General features: G+C 39.1%; 1 protein-coding gene across 2 annotated transcripts in view; it reads right to left on the bottom strand.

Annotated features, from left to right (window-relative positions):
- Nucleotides 1-16,507, bottom strand: part of RBBP8 (RB binding protein 8, endonuclease) — a 53,874-nt gene extending 37,367 nt beyond the window's left edge. For both annotated transcript variants that reach the window (XM_063299179.1, XM_063299180.1), the window contains exons 1-3: nt 16,334-16,507; nt 7,249-7,291; nt 3,204-3,299 (exon numbers count right to left, since the gene is read on the bottom strand). In XM_063299179.1, the coding sequence (XP_063155249.1) occupies nt 3,204-3,299; nt 7,249-7,291; nt 16,334-16,445 (251 nt within the window). In that variant the 5' untranslated portion in view covers nt 16,446-16,507. The remainder of the gene's footprint in view (nt 1-3,203; nt 3,300-7,248; nt 7,292-16,333) is intronic.
- Between the last annotated feature and the right edge of the window lie 380 nt (nt 16,508-16,887).

Below are 16,887 nucleotides of genomic sequence, written 5' to 3'. Positions count from 1 at the left end.
GGGGCAGTGCAACCCCATCCAGAACCAAAGATGACAGAGTCTTGGATAGGGAAGAGCCCTTAACCCACAGCCACTCCGACTTACCAGGGTTCAGCCAAAGCTTGTTGCTCCCCATCCAGACCCCTACAGCCCCCAGGCACTGAGAGAGGGCAGTCACAGCATCACTTATCTCACCCGGGATAGAGATATACAAGTGAGTATGGTCAGCATATTGATGATACCTCATCCCGTGGTGACAGATGATCTCATCCAGCGGTTTCATGTAGATGTTGAATAGGAGAGAGAACCGAACCCTGCGGCACCCCACAAAGGAGGAGCCAAGGGTTGGATCTCTCACTCCCTATCACCGATTGGGACCAGCCCTGGAGGAAGGAGGTGAACCAGCACAGAACCACGCTGCCCACCCCCAACTCCCTGAGCCGACCCAAAAGGATACCATGGTTGATGGTATTGAAAACTGCTGAGAGGTCAAGAAGAGCAAGGATGGATGCACTACCCCCATCCTGCTCCCACCAGAGATCATCCATAAGTGTGACCAATGCCATTTCCATTCCATATTCGGGCCTGAAAGCTGACTGAAAGGGGTCTAGATAATCCATTTCTTCCAGAACCCTGCAATGCCACCACTTTCTCAACCACTTTCCCCAAAAAGAGGAGGTGGGAGACTGGATGAAAATTATCCAGTACAGTAGGGTCCAGCGATGGTTTCTTGAGGAGGGGCGGTACCAGTGCCACCTTAAAGGCAGTTGGAAACACCCCCTCCCTCAAGGATGTATTGGCCATCGCCTGGACCCAGCCACATGTCACCTCCCGAGCGGCTTTCACCATCCAGGAGGGACATGGGTCTAGATGACTAGTGGTGGCATTTACTGTCCAGAGGATCCTTTCCACTTCCTTGGGTCAAACAGGATCAAACTGTCCCCAGATAACGTGGTAAGTACGCTCTCTTGGTATCTCCACAGATTCCTCATGCTTGGAATCTAATGTAGAGTGGATCTGAGCGATTTTGTCCTGCAGATGCTCCAAAAACTCCTCTGCACGGCCCTGTAGGTGGGTCACTGGGCCCACCTTCCCCAAAAGGGATTGAGTGATTTTAAACAGGGTCGTTGGGCAGCATTCTGCAGACGCAATAAGGGCGAAGAAGTATTGACACTTCACCGCTCTTATTGCCACCAAGTAGGCCTTAATAGCAGCTCTAACCAGTGTTCAGTTGGATTCGGTCTTTGTCTTCCTCTAGATGTCTCTTAATCCTCTTCAGAACTCTCAGCTCCTCCGTAAACCACGGGGAGCATTGGGTATGATGAGGTAAGAGAGATCGTACAGGTGCAATCCTGTCCAAGGCCCCAGCCCCCTCTCCATTCCAGGTGGCGGCCAGGGCCTCCGCTGGACCGTGCAGCAGATCGTTGGGTATAACTCCCAGCAATCTCTGAAACCCTGCCGGGTCCATCAGTCACCCGGGGTGGACCAGTCAAATGGGTCCAGCCTCCCTGCGGAGGGGGGCGGCATAAGAGAATCTCAGGGCCACCAGGGTATGATCTGACCATGACAATGGGGGATAGCTGTAACTCTCACCTCAGGTCACATTGCCACTGCTCCAACAAGAAAACCAAGTCTGGGGTAAGGCCACTGTCTCGAGTCAGGTCCTGAATAATCTGAGACAGGCCCATGGCTACCATGGTAGCCATGAACTCCCTAGTCACCTCTGAGGCACGCCCCAGGGACAGCAGGTTGAAGTCCCCCAGAACCATAAGTCTGGGGAACTCCACCGACAACCCTGAGATGGCCTCCAGCAGCTCAGGCAGGGAGGTTGCTACGCAGCAGGGAGGCTGGTATAGCAGCAACACTCTATGATGATCTATTATCTATTAGAGCACCCAGATTTTTTCACATGTACTACTGCTAAACCAGGTCTCTTCCATCCTATGCCTTCATCCTTCCCCCTCCCATGTTAAATTTAAATTTCATACTGTTCATTTCAAACCATATTTTAAGTAAAAATATATCTTTTTGAAACTTCTCTTTCTTTAGCCAATTGTCCTAGTTCTGCATCATCACCATCCCTTCAACCTCTTCCAGCTCATTAATGTTGAACAGCACAGGGCTCAGGACAGAGGCCTTTAGCACTTCACTCACATTTGGACCTATTGCATCCAATTACAACAGCAAATGCAGAATAATCCTCTGCATTTTGTTTAAAAATCCCGTTATGACCAATGGAATTTAGTATGCACTTTTAGAAGTGCATCTTGAACATTTAGAACATTAATGATATCTTGAATTTTAAACTATTGGTTAATCTTCATTTTTTTAAATATGCAATAAGCATATGCTGGCAGAAGCAAAAATGTGGTTTTAGTATCAAAATCCCTGTTGTTCAATCAACTTTAAACCTACCTAACATTGCAGAACAGGAAAATTTTCCAAAAGATACATTCAAATTCACCGTGCAATATAATTTATTTACATACCCTTGACAAAAATATGTACAAATATGTTGGGCCTAAAACTCACATTTTCTGGATACATCTCTATGATTAATTAAGCTATCTACTACTGAGTTCTATATTTCTTACAGAAAGTCATAACAGGTGTGGTATTTTTGCACCTGGCAGGATGAGTATTAGGAACAGAGATTTGGGAGGTTTCACTGGAATCTAATGTTTGGTGGAAGTATTATTTTATTCCTCCCTTCTTTCCCTTAATTTCTTCAGAAATGCAGAAAGACAAGGCAAGCAAGAAATGCCTGTTTTAAAAGTTTCTTCCTAGTCTGGACAGACTGTTTTTCTACAAGGATGCAGTAAAATGAGGAAGTGTGGAAAAGTGCTTGCAATTTCTTAGGGCTAGACAACTTTGTTTCATAAGAGAAATAAAGGAATAGATTATAAAATATCAAAGAATTATCTTACAAAGAAGTGAGAAAAAATATGAAGAGTATAATCTATCCAGGAAAGTATTATATGCCAATAGGTACTGCATGAAATCCCTCCCATTCTTTGTTTCCTGTAAGTTCTGAATTGTGATTTATTACTTTCTTTTGTTATAAATATATTAAAGATAATTTTAATAACACTACTAGATAAATGTTCATTATCTACTGAATTAAATCTGCAACTAATTTAAGACCATTCCTTTAAATTCAGTCAACTTGTACTAAAAAAAGAGGAACCAAATTCTGTAAGCAAAAAGGAATAATTCTTACTTACCGATCTTCCAAAACTGTAATAGTATCGTGCAATGATTTTTGCTGTTCTCTAAGCTGCTGGTTTTTTGTATAAAACTCATCAAGCCTTGCTGCGTCCCTATATATAAAGGAAAATTCATTTATAAGAGATTGTATGAGTTAGGAGTATTTTCATTAAGAAGAAATCCTATTACTTCAAAGTTAACAAATAGCTATGACTTCTAACATTAGGACTGAATATCAAATTCTGTGTCGTACAGAATTGATGGATTTAAATGGTAATAAATAACAAATTTCATCTATAACACATTACAGCCAAGTGACATAAATGTAGCTGCACTGGGCCTCTACTATAAACAACATGAAAGACAAAGGGAAACTCTTAATGCTGTAGAGAAGAATGAAATGATAGCAAAAATACTTTTTCTCTATTATATATGTCTATCAAGGGAAGCATGCACAGGATTCCAGCCTTAACGAATCAGTGTTCTATGCATATAGATTGGATAGAGAAAATAAGATAAGTTATATAGAGTATGGGGAACACATTGGAAAGATAGAAGCAATGTGGTCTGGGACAAACTAAATACAATAGTAGAAATATATATTTAAGCATTGTACTGGATTGGCTCAGTTACAGAAACAGACTGGAATGATTTGCTTCTAACAAGAAAACAACTGAATAAGCTGCATATCTCTTGGCAGCTCTCCTTTCAACTAGCTCAAAGCCTATAACAATATCTAATATAAATTAATATATGCAAAAAAAGAATTTTACTAACAAAAACTGCAAGGAAAAAGAAAGAAAATATTGAAGTGACATTAAAAGCCAATAGCAACAGCTGATGCAGTATGACCTTTCAGGGCATACTCCACATTAGTACGAAACACCTTTCTTTGAATCAATAAAGCTGCTGCATCTTTTTCCAGGATCATACAGCTGCTTCATAAGCTGTTCCCAGCTGTCTTAGCATGTGCAGACAGCAGTATCCTAGCTACATTTACTTGAAAGATTCCCATTGTTTTAAAAGTGAGTTGCTCCCAGTATATAAATTTTAGCCCCAATACTTTCCACATACATTAAATAGGGTTTAATTTCTAACTTAGGTTGGTGTCTTGGTTATGTTGCTGGCCTAGAAACCAGGAGACTGTGAATTCTAGGACTCCCTTAGTCATGAAAGCCGGCTGGATGACTTTGGGCCAGGCACTCTCTCTCAGCCCAACCCACCTCACAGGGCTGTTTTGGGGAAAATAGGAGTCAGAAGTATTTGACAGAAGAATAGGTACATTTTCTGCTTTGAGTTATATATAAAAAAGATAGGATAAAAATCTAATAATAACCACAACAACTTGCAGGAATTAAGGAGGTGATAGTTATAAAGGTATTTCTTGCAAAATTTACATATCTCAATCTAATACATAGTAACTGGACCACCAACCAAAATGGCCATCTAATAGTATACTGGAAACACAAAGTTCAACGACCCATTTCAAATGAATGTAGCCCACCAACTTTATATAAGTGCCCATCACTCTGCCAGCCTTCCATTTTTGCTCTTCAGTAAACCTCATATTTTAATTTGGGGATGAAGGGGAGGTTTCCAAACATTTGCAGGCCTTAATGTAACTGATAGGCTGTGCCTGACTTGGTATATAAATTATTTTTTAAACTAGAATTATTAAAGGATTTTGGACATATCAACAATATGAAGTGAATAACATACTTCCTTCAGAAGTTAAATAACAGTGAAAATGATACTAAAATAAGGCAATATTTTCATTCACAGTGAGTAAATCCTGCTGAATTCACTGGGGCTTATGTTTAAGTAAACATACTTATAAGGCTGTATGGCTACAATCTTAAACTCATATACTAGGAAGCATATAGTATCTTACTAGACACAGATTTACTACTTAGGACACATTAGGATCAGTTAGCTAAAAGTGTACCTGCATTCTACAAAGAGCAAAAAATTGTCAAACAAGAGACATAATTTATTAAATCCTTATAGAGACTGACTACTCTTTGGCTATGAAAATAATCTTATGACCTTGCATTTACAAGAACATTAAGTTCAGAGCTGAACTAGGGTACAGTATAAGGAGCTCATTGTTTGGCTGGTTATCAGCTCAGAAATATTCAGGTATTCAAAACTAAATTAAACAAATTAAATTAATTAAAACAAAAAATCATTTAAAAGGCTATTGTATCTATAATGCAGTATTTGTAGGCTGGTTCCAACAAACAATAATCAAACTTATTTTGCTTAATATTAAGTCCCAACAGAAAGTCATTAATAATGCGTTTCCCCTACCATCCCTGAACAAATCTGGGATGGAAGCTTTTTCATATGTACATAGAAACAAACAAGAATGTGTTGTACTACTATAACTAATGTTACCAGACAATCCCACCATCTAGAATTTTATAAAATATAGGCTAGATTAAAATAATTATGATCAGGAAACAGGGGTTATGTATGGAATAATAATAATAATAATAATAATAATAATAATAATAATAATTCCCATCTGTCAATTACAAAAGGCCACACTGCTTGGATCCACACATATACTACACTGATACATTACAACATCCTAGGTTCTTGGGGAAGAACTCGATGTGAATGAAGGCCAACACCAGCTAAAGAATTGGCAGCTGTGATTTCACGTTGTTGTGTATAATAACAATAATAATTTATTAAACGTATATGCTGCCGAACTCCCAGTGACTCTGGGTCATTTTGTTGTTTATTCGTTCAGTTGCTTCTGACTCTTCGTGACTTCATGGACCAGCCCACACCAGAGCTTCCTGTCGGTCGTCAACTCCCCCAGGGACGAGTCCGTCACCTCTAGAATATCATCCATCCACCTTGCCCTTGGTCGGCCCCTCTTCCTTTTGCCTTCCACTCTTCCTAGCATCAGCATCTTCTCCAGGGTGTCCTGTCTTCTCATTATGTGGCCAAAGTATTTCAGTTTTGCCTTTAATATCGTTCCCTCAAGTGAGCAGTCTGGCTTTATTTCCTGGAGTATGGACTGGTTTGATCTTCTTGCAGTCCAAGGCACTCTCAGAATTTTCCTCCAACACCACAGTTCCAAAGCATCGATCTTCCTTTTCTCAGCCTCCCTTATGGTCCAGCTCTTGCAGCCATATGTTACTACTGGGAATACCATTGCTTTAACTATGCGGACCTTTGTTGTCAGTGTGATGTCTCTGCTCTTGACTATTTTATTGAGATTTGTCATTGCTCTTCTCCCAAGGATTAAACGTCTTCTGATTTCCTGACTGCAGTCAGCAACTGCAGCAATCTTTGCACCTAGAAATACAAAGTCTTTCACTGCCTCTACGTTTTCTCCCTCTATTTACCAGTTATCAATCAAGCTGGTTGCCATAATCTTGGTTTTTTTGAGGTTTAGCTGCAAGCCAGCTTTTGCACTTTCTTCTTTCACCTTCATCATAAGGCTCCTCAGTTCCTCTTCGCTTTCAGCCATCAAAGTGGTATCATCTGCATATCTGAAATTGTCTGGGTCATTTACATTTTTTTAAAAACAAGGAACAATTCAACAACACAAAATCAACACAGAACAGAAATGGCAGAGAATACAAACACAGATGGGAACAAGGAAAAGGAAGAAAAGGGACATGAATCATCCTCACCAAAGGCCTGGGTGAAGAACATCTTTAGGGCCCTTTGAAATATCAGTAGTAACAGGGTGGACGACTGCAGAGGCATTAGGGTAAAGTTGCTACAAGGCCCAGACTTGGAAATGGCCAAGGAGGTTATGTGGGGTAAAGAAAACTGCAGGAGGATTTCCACAGAAACAGGAAAAGGGAGGCATGACAGGAGGTATTGGGGCAGTTTCCAACAGTATGCATAAATTGGGCTTAATTATGTATTAAGACAAAATTTTTAGTGGAAAGACATACATGAATGTCTATATTGTTTTTGCATATCTGTATATAATAATACATTCAGATTTACATTGGCTTAGCACACTCAAAAATTAGCAGAGGTAACTATTTCCATCTAATCAAGAACAATTTTTTGCTAATCAGTGGTACTTACAGACACCTTTCTGCTTTCAGTTTAGAGATCTTTGACAATAATCCTAAGAAAAGAAGACAGAATACAATTAATTCTTTGTTTAAAATTTCTTTAATCTGATAAATTAATGAAGTCTCCTTTCATACGGAAATACAGAAACTGGGATTGCCAACAAATTGCCCATGCACTTTCTGGAAGCCTAATAAAATGTTATTTAAATATTTATTTAGTTATGGTTGATTTTCATGTCAATTTTTCAGTTCTCAGAACAGATAACAGCAAAATAACAAAATAAATTGATTAAACTTTTAAAAAATAAAATAAAAATAAACTAGAAAATAAAACATACAAAAAAATTTAAAAGCTACTCTTCCAACTTCAGCTTGACAGACCAATTATTAGTCTAAAAATCTACAACTTTCCAGATAGTTATGATACCTATAAAATATTTGTCACTCAACATCATAGGATAGAATCATCAACTCAAGTTGAGGAAGAAATATCAAAACAATAGCTGAAATTGAGCCCAGGAATAAATTGTCAGCCAATGAAGCTCCTACAGCATGGCAGACATATACTCTGCCCTCCTGGCGGATATAATCAGCCACAGTATACAGGACTTCAGGGATAGTCCTACAAAAACAGATTACATCAGTTGGCACTATCACAGCACACACACACACACACACAGACAGGTTTTTCCATACAGGGGACACAGCTGGTATATCAACATGTTATTAATATGACATCTAGTTATAACTTCTACCTTGGTTGTTCTTTCTACTAACACAAGGGTAATGACAACCTGTATGCTTAGTGAACTAACAGCTGATGGTAAAGAACTGAAAGTATTAATTTTTTCTTGGCTCAAAAATAGCAAAAAGGGACAGTATGCTGGAGAAATAAAGAGGAGACTAATCCTATAGAGAAAAGCAACTGCAAATTTAAATAATGACAACAAAGGTCAAGATAGTTAAAAAGTGATAGTCTTTCCAGTGATAATCTGTAAATGTGCAAGCTGGACACCGATTAATAATTTATCTTTGTATTATGGATCAGGAGATGGTTACAAAGAGTATCATGGACCTCTAGACTAAACCCTGGACCAATAATGAATGGCTGCTCTTCTGAGGTGTTGGTAAGCAAGCAGAAACTGATCTCCACTGGACATATGAAGTGAGATAAAGACAGACTAGAAAGAATTATTACGCTTGGTAAAGTTGAGGAGAGTAGAAGAGGAGTACAACAGATAAGATGGATGGACAAGTTCAAATAAACTGTTGCCATGATTTTGAAATAGCTACAGACTATTTCATAATAGCAAGAATTTGACAATATAGTCCTCATGAGTCAAACCTGACTCAATGAGTCAAACCTACCTCAATGCTAGAGACTATTTGCGTGCAAAATGAATAAATAAATAAACAGAAACAGAAACAGAAACAAAAACAAAAACAAAGAAATTCACTGCATTTGTAATTGCTATATAAGGTTGGAAAATGTTCTGCCTTAAAATTGGGCAGTCACTATTAATCATTGTCAATGATGATGAGTTAGATAGACCAGTGTCTAGATAGCTTCCTATATGTTCAGTATATTATACTGTATATTACTTTACCCCTGTAACATAACAGGTTTAAATCTGTTCCTTTGGAGTGATAAAATCTCAACCAAAGCAGTCTTGTCTGCTTAACTCAATAAAAGCTTATCTATATACTACTAAAATCTCATTGTGTTTATATGTTTGTACCCTCAACTTAGCCCAAACAGTGCATTATACCACAACAATTTTTGAATTGAGGTACCTAAAATCTGCTAATGTAAAGAATGTGTAAAAAAATCTGGGACCCACTACTCCTGTGGAATTGAAATTTCCATGATGTTCAGACCAGGTCTATTCACAAAGTTGTGGCTGTTGCAGTATCCCTGAAAAGGACTGGGGCTGCTAGAGGTGAATTAGCAGGCTCAATGAAACCTCTCTCCAAGTTTTTATCTATGAATTCCCTGAGGACCTTTTTCTCAGTCTCTGTCATAGCATACATTTTCAGTTTGGGTAATTTAGCCTTTGGGTCAATTTCGATGGCACAATCAGTTTTTCTGTGCGGAGGTAATTGGTCACATTCTCTTTCATCAAACATGTCAAAAAAGTCGGCATATTCGGGTGGAATGCCTGATTGTGTATCAGGTTTTCCCGTTGGGATCTGGTTGAGGAGTATCCTGGCTACATCCCACCCGTTCTGTGGCACATTCGAGAGGTTGCCGGCACCATCGTTAAACAGTAAGGCGCCAGACTCCCAGTCGATTTGTGGTTTTCTACTCTTTAGCCATGGGAGTCCCAAGATGATGGAATAGTTGGCGACAGGGGCCACAATGAACTGCAAGGTTTCCTTATGCCGCCCCAACCTCATGGCTACAGTCTCAGTTCGGAATTCAGCGGGACCCCCATGGGCAACGGAACCGTCCATCTGGGTGAAAATAATTGGGTGCTTAAGTCTTTTAGTTTTGAGGCTCAGCGTGTCAATTAAGGCGGGGTGTATTAAGCATTTTGTGCACCCTGAGTCTAACATTGCTGTCAAATTGGCTTTGTGCCGGGTACTTAGGTTTTTTAGCTCTACTCTCACCAACAAGGTGGGGCAATCATCACTCACCAAAGGGTCTTCTTTGTTGTCTTCCTCCGAAGTAGACATGCTGCGCCCAAGATTTTCCACCAGCTTGCAGGCACAATCTAGAACAGGCGAAAGTCATTTCCCGCCGGTTTCTGTCCCTCCTGCTGGGAGTCTTTACTTGACTCCATCAGGGACTTCACATCTGGATCCTTTTGTGCCAGCACTGTTGCAGCTGTCGCTTTGCGTCTGGTCAGCGGGGTCTTAGTCAGCTTGGTTCCTCCTTTAGGTGCATCGGACTCCCCGCGTGGGCATTCTGCTGCTCGGTGGTTGTCTTTCCCGCACTTGAAACAGCTGCCTCTTTTTCATGTGTGGTCTTTCAGGTCCTCTCTGTCCTGGAATAGCTTTTGCTGGGCGGACGGAAACTACCCTGGGGCTCCGGTATTCTTCCCTGTCGCTTGCGCTCAGAGTTGCCTACAGAATTGGTATTGAGTATTCTCTACCTCCCCTGCTAGGCGAATCCATTCTTTTAAGGTAGGAGGGTCTCTGCGGCAGAGCGCCCATCTCAGGATCTCCAGCTGCAAGCCCCCCTTGAAATAGTCAATCTTAGTGGTCTCCGACCAGTCCATAACTTTCCCGGCAAGAGCTTTGAACTCCATGGCATACTCCGCCATGGTTCTCTCCCCTTGCCTATGTTGCTGGATGCCCACCTTCGCTTTCATCTTGTTGAGTGGGTCCTCGAACTGCTCTCTCAGTGCCCCCATGAACAGACCTTGTAGGCTGTTCAGCTCAGGGGCCATGGCATCATGCAGTTGCACAAACCAGTCCGCTGCCAGTCCCCAAAGCCTGGCGCCTACCTGGCTCACTTTCTTGTACTCAGTGGGAAAGCAAGAACCACATTCCTTCATGTAGATGGACACGTTAGTCAAGAAGAATGCCAGCTGTCATGGATCGCCATTGAATTTAACTTGTATTTCTTTCGGGGGTCACAGCCAGTGTCGCCTCCCTGTGTGCTGCTCTCCCCCACTTGCCTTGGCTCTCTGGGTGGCCTCCACTCTGCCAGTGCCTCTCTGGGGATTCGAAATCCTGGGTCGGGGTTAGGGTGTGTCGCCTTCCTCGTGGGTCCGGCGATGCCACTCTGGATAGCTGAGTCGAAATCTCTGCCAAGGGGTACACCATGGTTTCAAGGGCTTTTGACACTTGTTGCAGCACCACTTCCATAGCAGACATCCTCGCCTCCAAACCCCGCATTTCTTGCACAGTCCCATTGTGGGCTGATATAGTCCCATGGGACCCCAGGCTGCGCACCTTTACTTGTGTCTCCACAGGTGGAGGGGCTCTTCCTTCCCCCTCCCTGGCACTGGACTGCGAAGGACCCATCTTTGGTTCTTCTATGATCACGCTTGGTGTCTGAGGCTCCCTCTCGAAATTGAGGGAGAGAAGAGCACTTTCCAACTCCGTGGTGTTGAGCCGGGGTTCCATCTCACACTTGCTGGTCCCGCTCTCGGAGCACTCCTCCGACTCCACTTTTTCCTCTTCCACTTTGGCGTACAGCACTGTCCTCTCCGATGATGGTAGAGGCAATGGCTGCTTGGCTTGGGATTTTTCGTGTTTAGGCATGATTTGTTAACTCTCAGCTGAGCTACTTTCTCAGGAAGAGTTTTTGAATAAAATGAGATTCGCAGCTTAATGTCAGCACCTGATCATTCCAGCATTCCCACAATCACAGTCAAGAGGCTGGGATTCCTTTAACTGTTTAATGAAGCGAAATGAACTGTACAGAAGTAAAGCTGCGAATGGAGAGTTCCCACTCAAACCTAGATTTAAAACTACATTCCCTTAGTTTGTTCCCTTTCCCACGAAAGCATGTCACCCCCCCTCCCATCTAGATGGTGTTCCTGGTGTATCTCAATTCATTGTCCTTGATGTTTTCCATAGCCATAATAATCCATTTCACGCTACAACTTCACACCTCCTCCCATCTGGCGATAGAGTCTACACCATTCACAAGGAAATGATGGCAGATCCTCCGATAAGGGGTTCTGTGAATCCTTTGATCGGGGGGATCTGACAGGTCATGTGATTGTGATTTCCGACATTCCCTGACAGCTTCCCACAAGCAAAGTCAATGGGGAAGCAGCAGGAAGTTGGAAGTTGCTCCCACTCCCACTGCTTTTTTGCCTGTCCGTGGTCATTCTGTTTAGGTAAGTAAATATTGATTTATTATTGAAGTTCGTTTGCCACTACAATTATTTTTCTATTTATGATATATACTCTTCTTAGATGATCATGGGACCATCCAGCACTGGGGTAAAAAAAAATATGGTCAGCCTAAAATTTAATGTTCATTCGGGTCACATCAGACTGCACTACCTTTCTCTCAAAGGATGACCCAATGGGTCACAGGGTTGTTTAGTCTGAATTGAATTTCAGCTTTTTCATTCTCACTTAGGCCATTAAGCCAATTTCAGCAATCATTTGTAACTACTGGCATTTAATATAAGAAAGAGAAGTAGTACAGCATGATTAGAGCCCCCATCTCCTACTTCCTCTTAGTCATGACTAAGACATTATTCTTTGTGAATACTGGCATGGATTCTTGATAGCCAAAGCTGTCTCAGTCCTGAACAGTGGCAAGAAATCAGAATGAAATTGGTAGCATTTTATCCCTGATTATCCGAAGTTATGTGACACAGTAACTTAGTGATCTGTCTTAATGTAAGCTATTTCTGAATGCAGTAAATAGACATTTACAATTAATTATGTAAATGTACCAAAATTCATTTTTCTATGTAGAAAACAACAGTCATGTTAAAGATGAGTATCACAGCCAAACTGGAAAATGACTGCAAACTACTTCAGAAGAAAATATGAGTAGTAAAGACAAACTTCTCATAGACAAATAACAGCAGAAAAAGTATTTATGTTTGATTATGCAAATCAGCCAGGTAGTGCTTTCTTTAAATAGGCTGCTATTTGATAAGCCAGTTAGGTATCTGGATTAAGATTTCTAAAAAATATTCCATTTTATTCCTTATCCACACCCATCAGGAGGAATGAAGCTGTAATACAATGAAGCTCCTGTAAGAACAAGTTATTATTTGGCAAAGTATTTGGAACTCTGACATTAGCAACCTGAACTGTCACTAAATAAGCAGTGCCTATATACTGTAATATACCTATAGACCCTATTTCATCTGAATTTATCAGAAATCTTTCTGAAGGAATTTTCAAACATTAAATTAGAATGTATATGATGAAAGCAACTTAAAATTACAAAAAATGATTTGCATAGAACTAGAATCTTTATCATTTTGCCCTTTCATTAATATAGTTATAATTAATCAAAGATGCAATATTTATATTTAAGCAGGATTAGTCCAAATGGGTTGAAATAAAATGAAATGGCTTTATATCACTCCCTTGCATCTTCTAAGAAAATGCACAACGCGGCCACAAATACATGTTCTATATACTTACCACACCAGAGCCAAAATTCCCATTAAGAACATGTTTAGAGCAAGTTTGTAATAACTAGTAAATTTCTGCAAACTCATCACATAAACATTATTAAAACTAAAACGAACTGAATTATAGCCTGGAGTAGGTTGCATTCAGATTAAATTATTTGGATTCAAACCTTACTGAGCAAGGTTTCAGTGACTAAGTACAGGTACAATTGTGTCAGACAACTCTGTTGCTAAGTGATGCAGTTGTAAAATGAAATGTCACGTGACCATGCTGACTTACAATGTCAGTTCTGGCTGCAGTTGTGAAACGAATCATCTGCAGTCATTAAGTGTGATGTCATGTGACCATGACTTGCAACTTCCTGCTGGCTTCCCCATTGACTTTGCTTGTCGGAAGCCAACTGTGAAGTTCACAAATGGTGGTCACGTGACTGTGGAATACTTTGACCATCGTAAATGCATGCCAAGCACCCAAATTATGATCATGTGACTGTGAGGATGCTGCGATAGCTGCAGCTTCAACGACCAATTGTATATCTTCCTTTTCAGTGCTGTCATAACTTTGAACAGTCACTAAATGAGCGGTCAGTAAGCCAGGACTACTTGTATTCAGTTTAGTCAACTACACTCATTTCAAGAGATTTTTTTTTCCAAATGGGTATGTGATTGTAAATAATAATGTGGGAAGATTTGCTAAGGATGATGGGAAAAAGGGATAGTTATTTATCCTTTCCTATCCATCAGTTTTTCTGTATAAGTCTTTCCCCTAAGATTTTACCCATCTAGGTGCTTAATTCTGATCTCAGATCATGAGGTGAAAAAAGGTTTGAATACAGAGAAAACAGACATGTTGCAGAAAGAGCTTTCTCTCCCATAAAATATGCCCTTTCAATCCTTTCATTACATTAGCATGTATTTACTTTCTGAATGCCTTTATTTTGATCAGGTTGATTTGTTTCGAATCAAAACTGAGAGAAAAAAGTTATAATTTTTACAGAGAAATGTGCATTTTAAGCCAAAGCAACTAATATTAAGCACAGTCTAAGTAGATATACTTGATCACATTTTTCTCAGCCATATTTATTAAAAATCAAGCAATTAAAAAAGACATAAAATATAGTAATTCGGAGCCTCTACATAAGAGATATAATAAAAAAACGTAACTCCCTGATTACAGGCTTCTACTTTATAAAGCATATTTTGCTGACATCTAAAATTAAAAATCATGAGTCAGTTTTAATTCTTATTTATAGACTTCAGAAACATGGTCCTGACAAGTCTGTGTTTGCCTTATGTGTCACCATACTTGGTTCTACTATACAATCCCCACCTTTTGAAAAAATTAACTATCCTTTGGGCATGTATTTGATGAAATCATATAGGTTCAAAATTTGCCATGCATTATATAGAACAAAGTAACGAAGTTTAGAAGATGAAAAAAAATCCACTTTATCAGTTTGCACTGACACACCTACAGCCAGTTTTAATCAGAATTCCAAAGTGAGACCTTTATCTTAGTATACATTATATGTTTTGGATTATAGCTCCAAACTATTTTGAAAGTTTACCCATATTTTTTTCCTGATGTTTAAAATTCAAAACTTAGTTTTCTGTTATTTGCTCCAAGACACATAGATACTCCTTAGGTTGCCAAATCTTGTACTGATGATGCCTCAACATGCACTCTGCTGACAGTGACTGTTCAAAGCTGTGGAATAACTAAGCCAAGAAGAATAAAGGTTATGGGATTTTTTATTCTTAATTATCCCAGTGCTAATATACCTGATAAATAAAATGCATTCAATTAATGGTCTGTGGAAGGTAATCAATATTCCACATAGGTTTTGTAAGGTTCTTTTAAACCTGATGCTAAAATTTTTGAAAAATCAGACAATGCTTTTGTTTCACACAGGTCATTTTATAATCATTGCTCCAAATGTTGAGGAGATATTTCATCAAATACCTATAATCAAGTAAATTTTAATTGTTGTTATATTATGTCATATATCTTAAGGTTATTTTAATTATTCCATGAAACAAGTTTTTAGATATAATTTTGCCTCCTAGATCCTAATATACTTAGTTACAGATATCAGTTCCACTAGTGGATTGTACATTTTTAGCATAACTGTAACAAGTTCTTAATAGCTCATGGTACTTGTTCTATGGTAATAAGCTAGCCATCCTAAAATAGGATGCTGGTTTTCTTCTTGATTCTTGGAATCTGATAGTATGTTTTGTTGATATTTTTGAATGGAACTTGGGAAGTTCTCTTAAGCATACAGAAATCTCCAAGTCATAATGTCTATCACCATTATACATCTTTGGCTTTGTAAGACAGGGAGGTGACTAATACTACTGAACATAATGGGATTTGCTTCTCATTTAAAAGTTACTATAGGATTATACTGTGGTGTTGGATCCATCAGATTTTCCATCACTTCATCTCCATCATTATTACTTCTACATTCTATATATGATAAGGAAGAAAAGGTATATAGGACTCAACTGTATTGATCTTGTGTACCATTTACTTAATCTCTGCACACTTGCATTCAAATGATTGAAGTGGAAACCACTTCATCACTTTACAAAGTATTCAATCGGCTTTACAGCTTATGATAAAACTGAAGCAAGATAAATTGATATAAGGCTGAATACTCTGAGAAATGTTAGAACCTAAGTTTTTCTTATGTGACTAACCATTCAAAAATCAGGGTTATTCAAGCAAGACCAACACACTTTCACTTGAAATGATAATTCATATCTATTGACCATGACTGCCAATGTGATATTATCTCACTAAATTTTATGGAATATACATGGCAAAAAAGTCAGTGATGAAAAGCTAAATACACTATATAATAATAAAAACATGAATCCCAACCATATGAACTCAGAAAGGATTCTTAAAATGAACAAACCTATATAAGTTCTTTTAGGAATTACACTGTTTTACAACTCTCGTTGTTGCTTATTTAGAAATAATCCATGGTTCTCAATACTGTCAATGGCTAAATAGAGCGACCATACCTTTGACTTCTTTATCATGACATTCTTTCAGTTTGGACCACAGTTCCTTGAAACAGTCAGCTGCAGGTTCTGTGGAGTTGGGACTTCCACAATTCCCTCCAGAAGCACTCATTTTATTTGTTTATAGTTTTTCAAGTTTTTCTGAATTCTTGATGTTTGGCTCTTCTTTAGGTTCACATTAGTTAGGAACCTGTTTTTTCCAGACAATTGGATTCCTGCAATGACAGATACAATGCTTACAATATATTTATTAATGTATGATTTGTTGCTGTAATCATACTACCTCATTATTTTTCGGTGTGGATTAATTATTGTATTTTTAAAAAATAACAAAATAGAAGCCATTAGAAACCTGACTTCTCATTCTCCTCAAAAGACAAGATTTTCCTGAGGAAATAAACAGAAGCCATGGTTAACTGTTGCAAGAAAAAACATTAAAGAGACTTGAGGTTTTACAGATTTATTTATTATGCTGTAATAAAACAAATTTTATGACGCTGCTAGCTATGGATTACAGTTCACCAAATAAATTACAGGTAGTCGTCATTTAGAGA

The sequence above is a fragment of the Candoia aspera genome, chromosome 3 (assembly GCF_035149785.1).
Source record: "Candoia aspera isolate rCanAsp1 chromosome 3, rCanAsp1.hap2, whole genome shotgun sequence".
NCBI classification, from domain to species: Eukaryota; Metazoa; Chordata; class Lepidosauria; order Squamata; family Boidae; genus Candoia; species Candoia aspera.
This window is presented reverse-complemented; position numbering and strand designations above follow the sequence as displayed.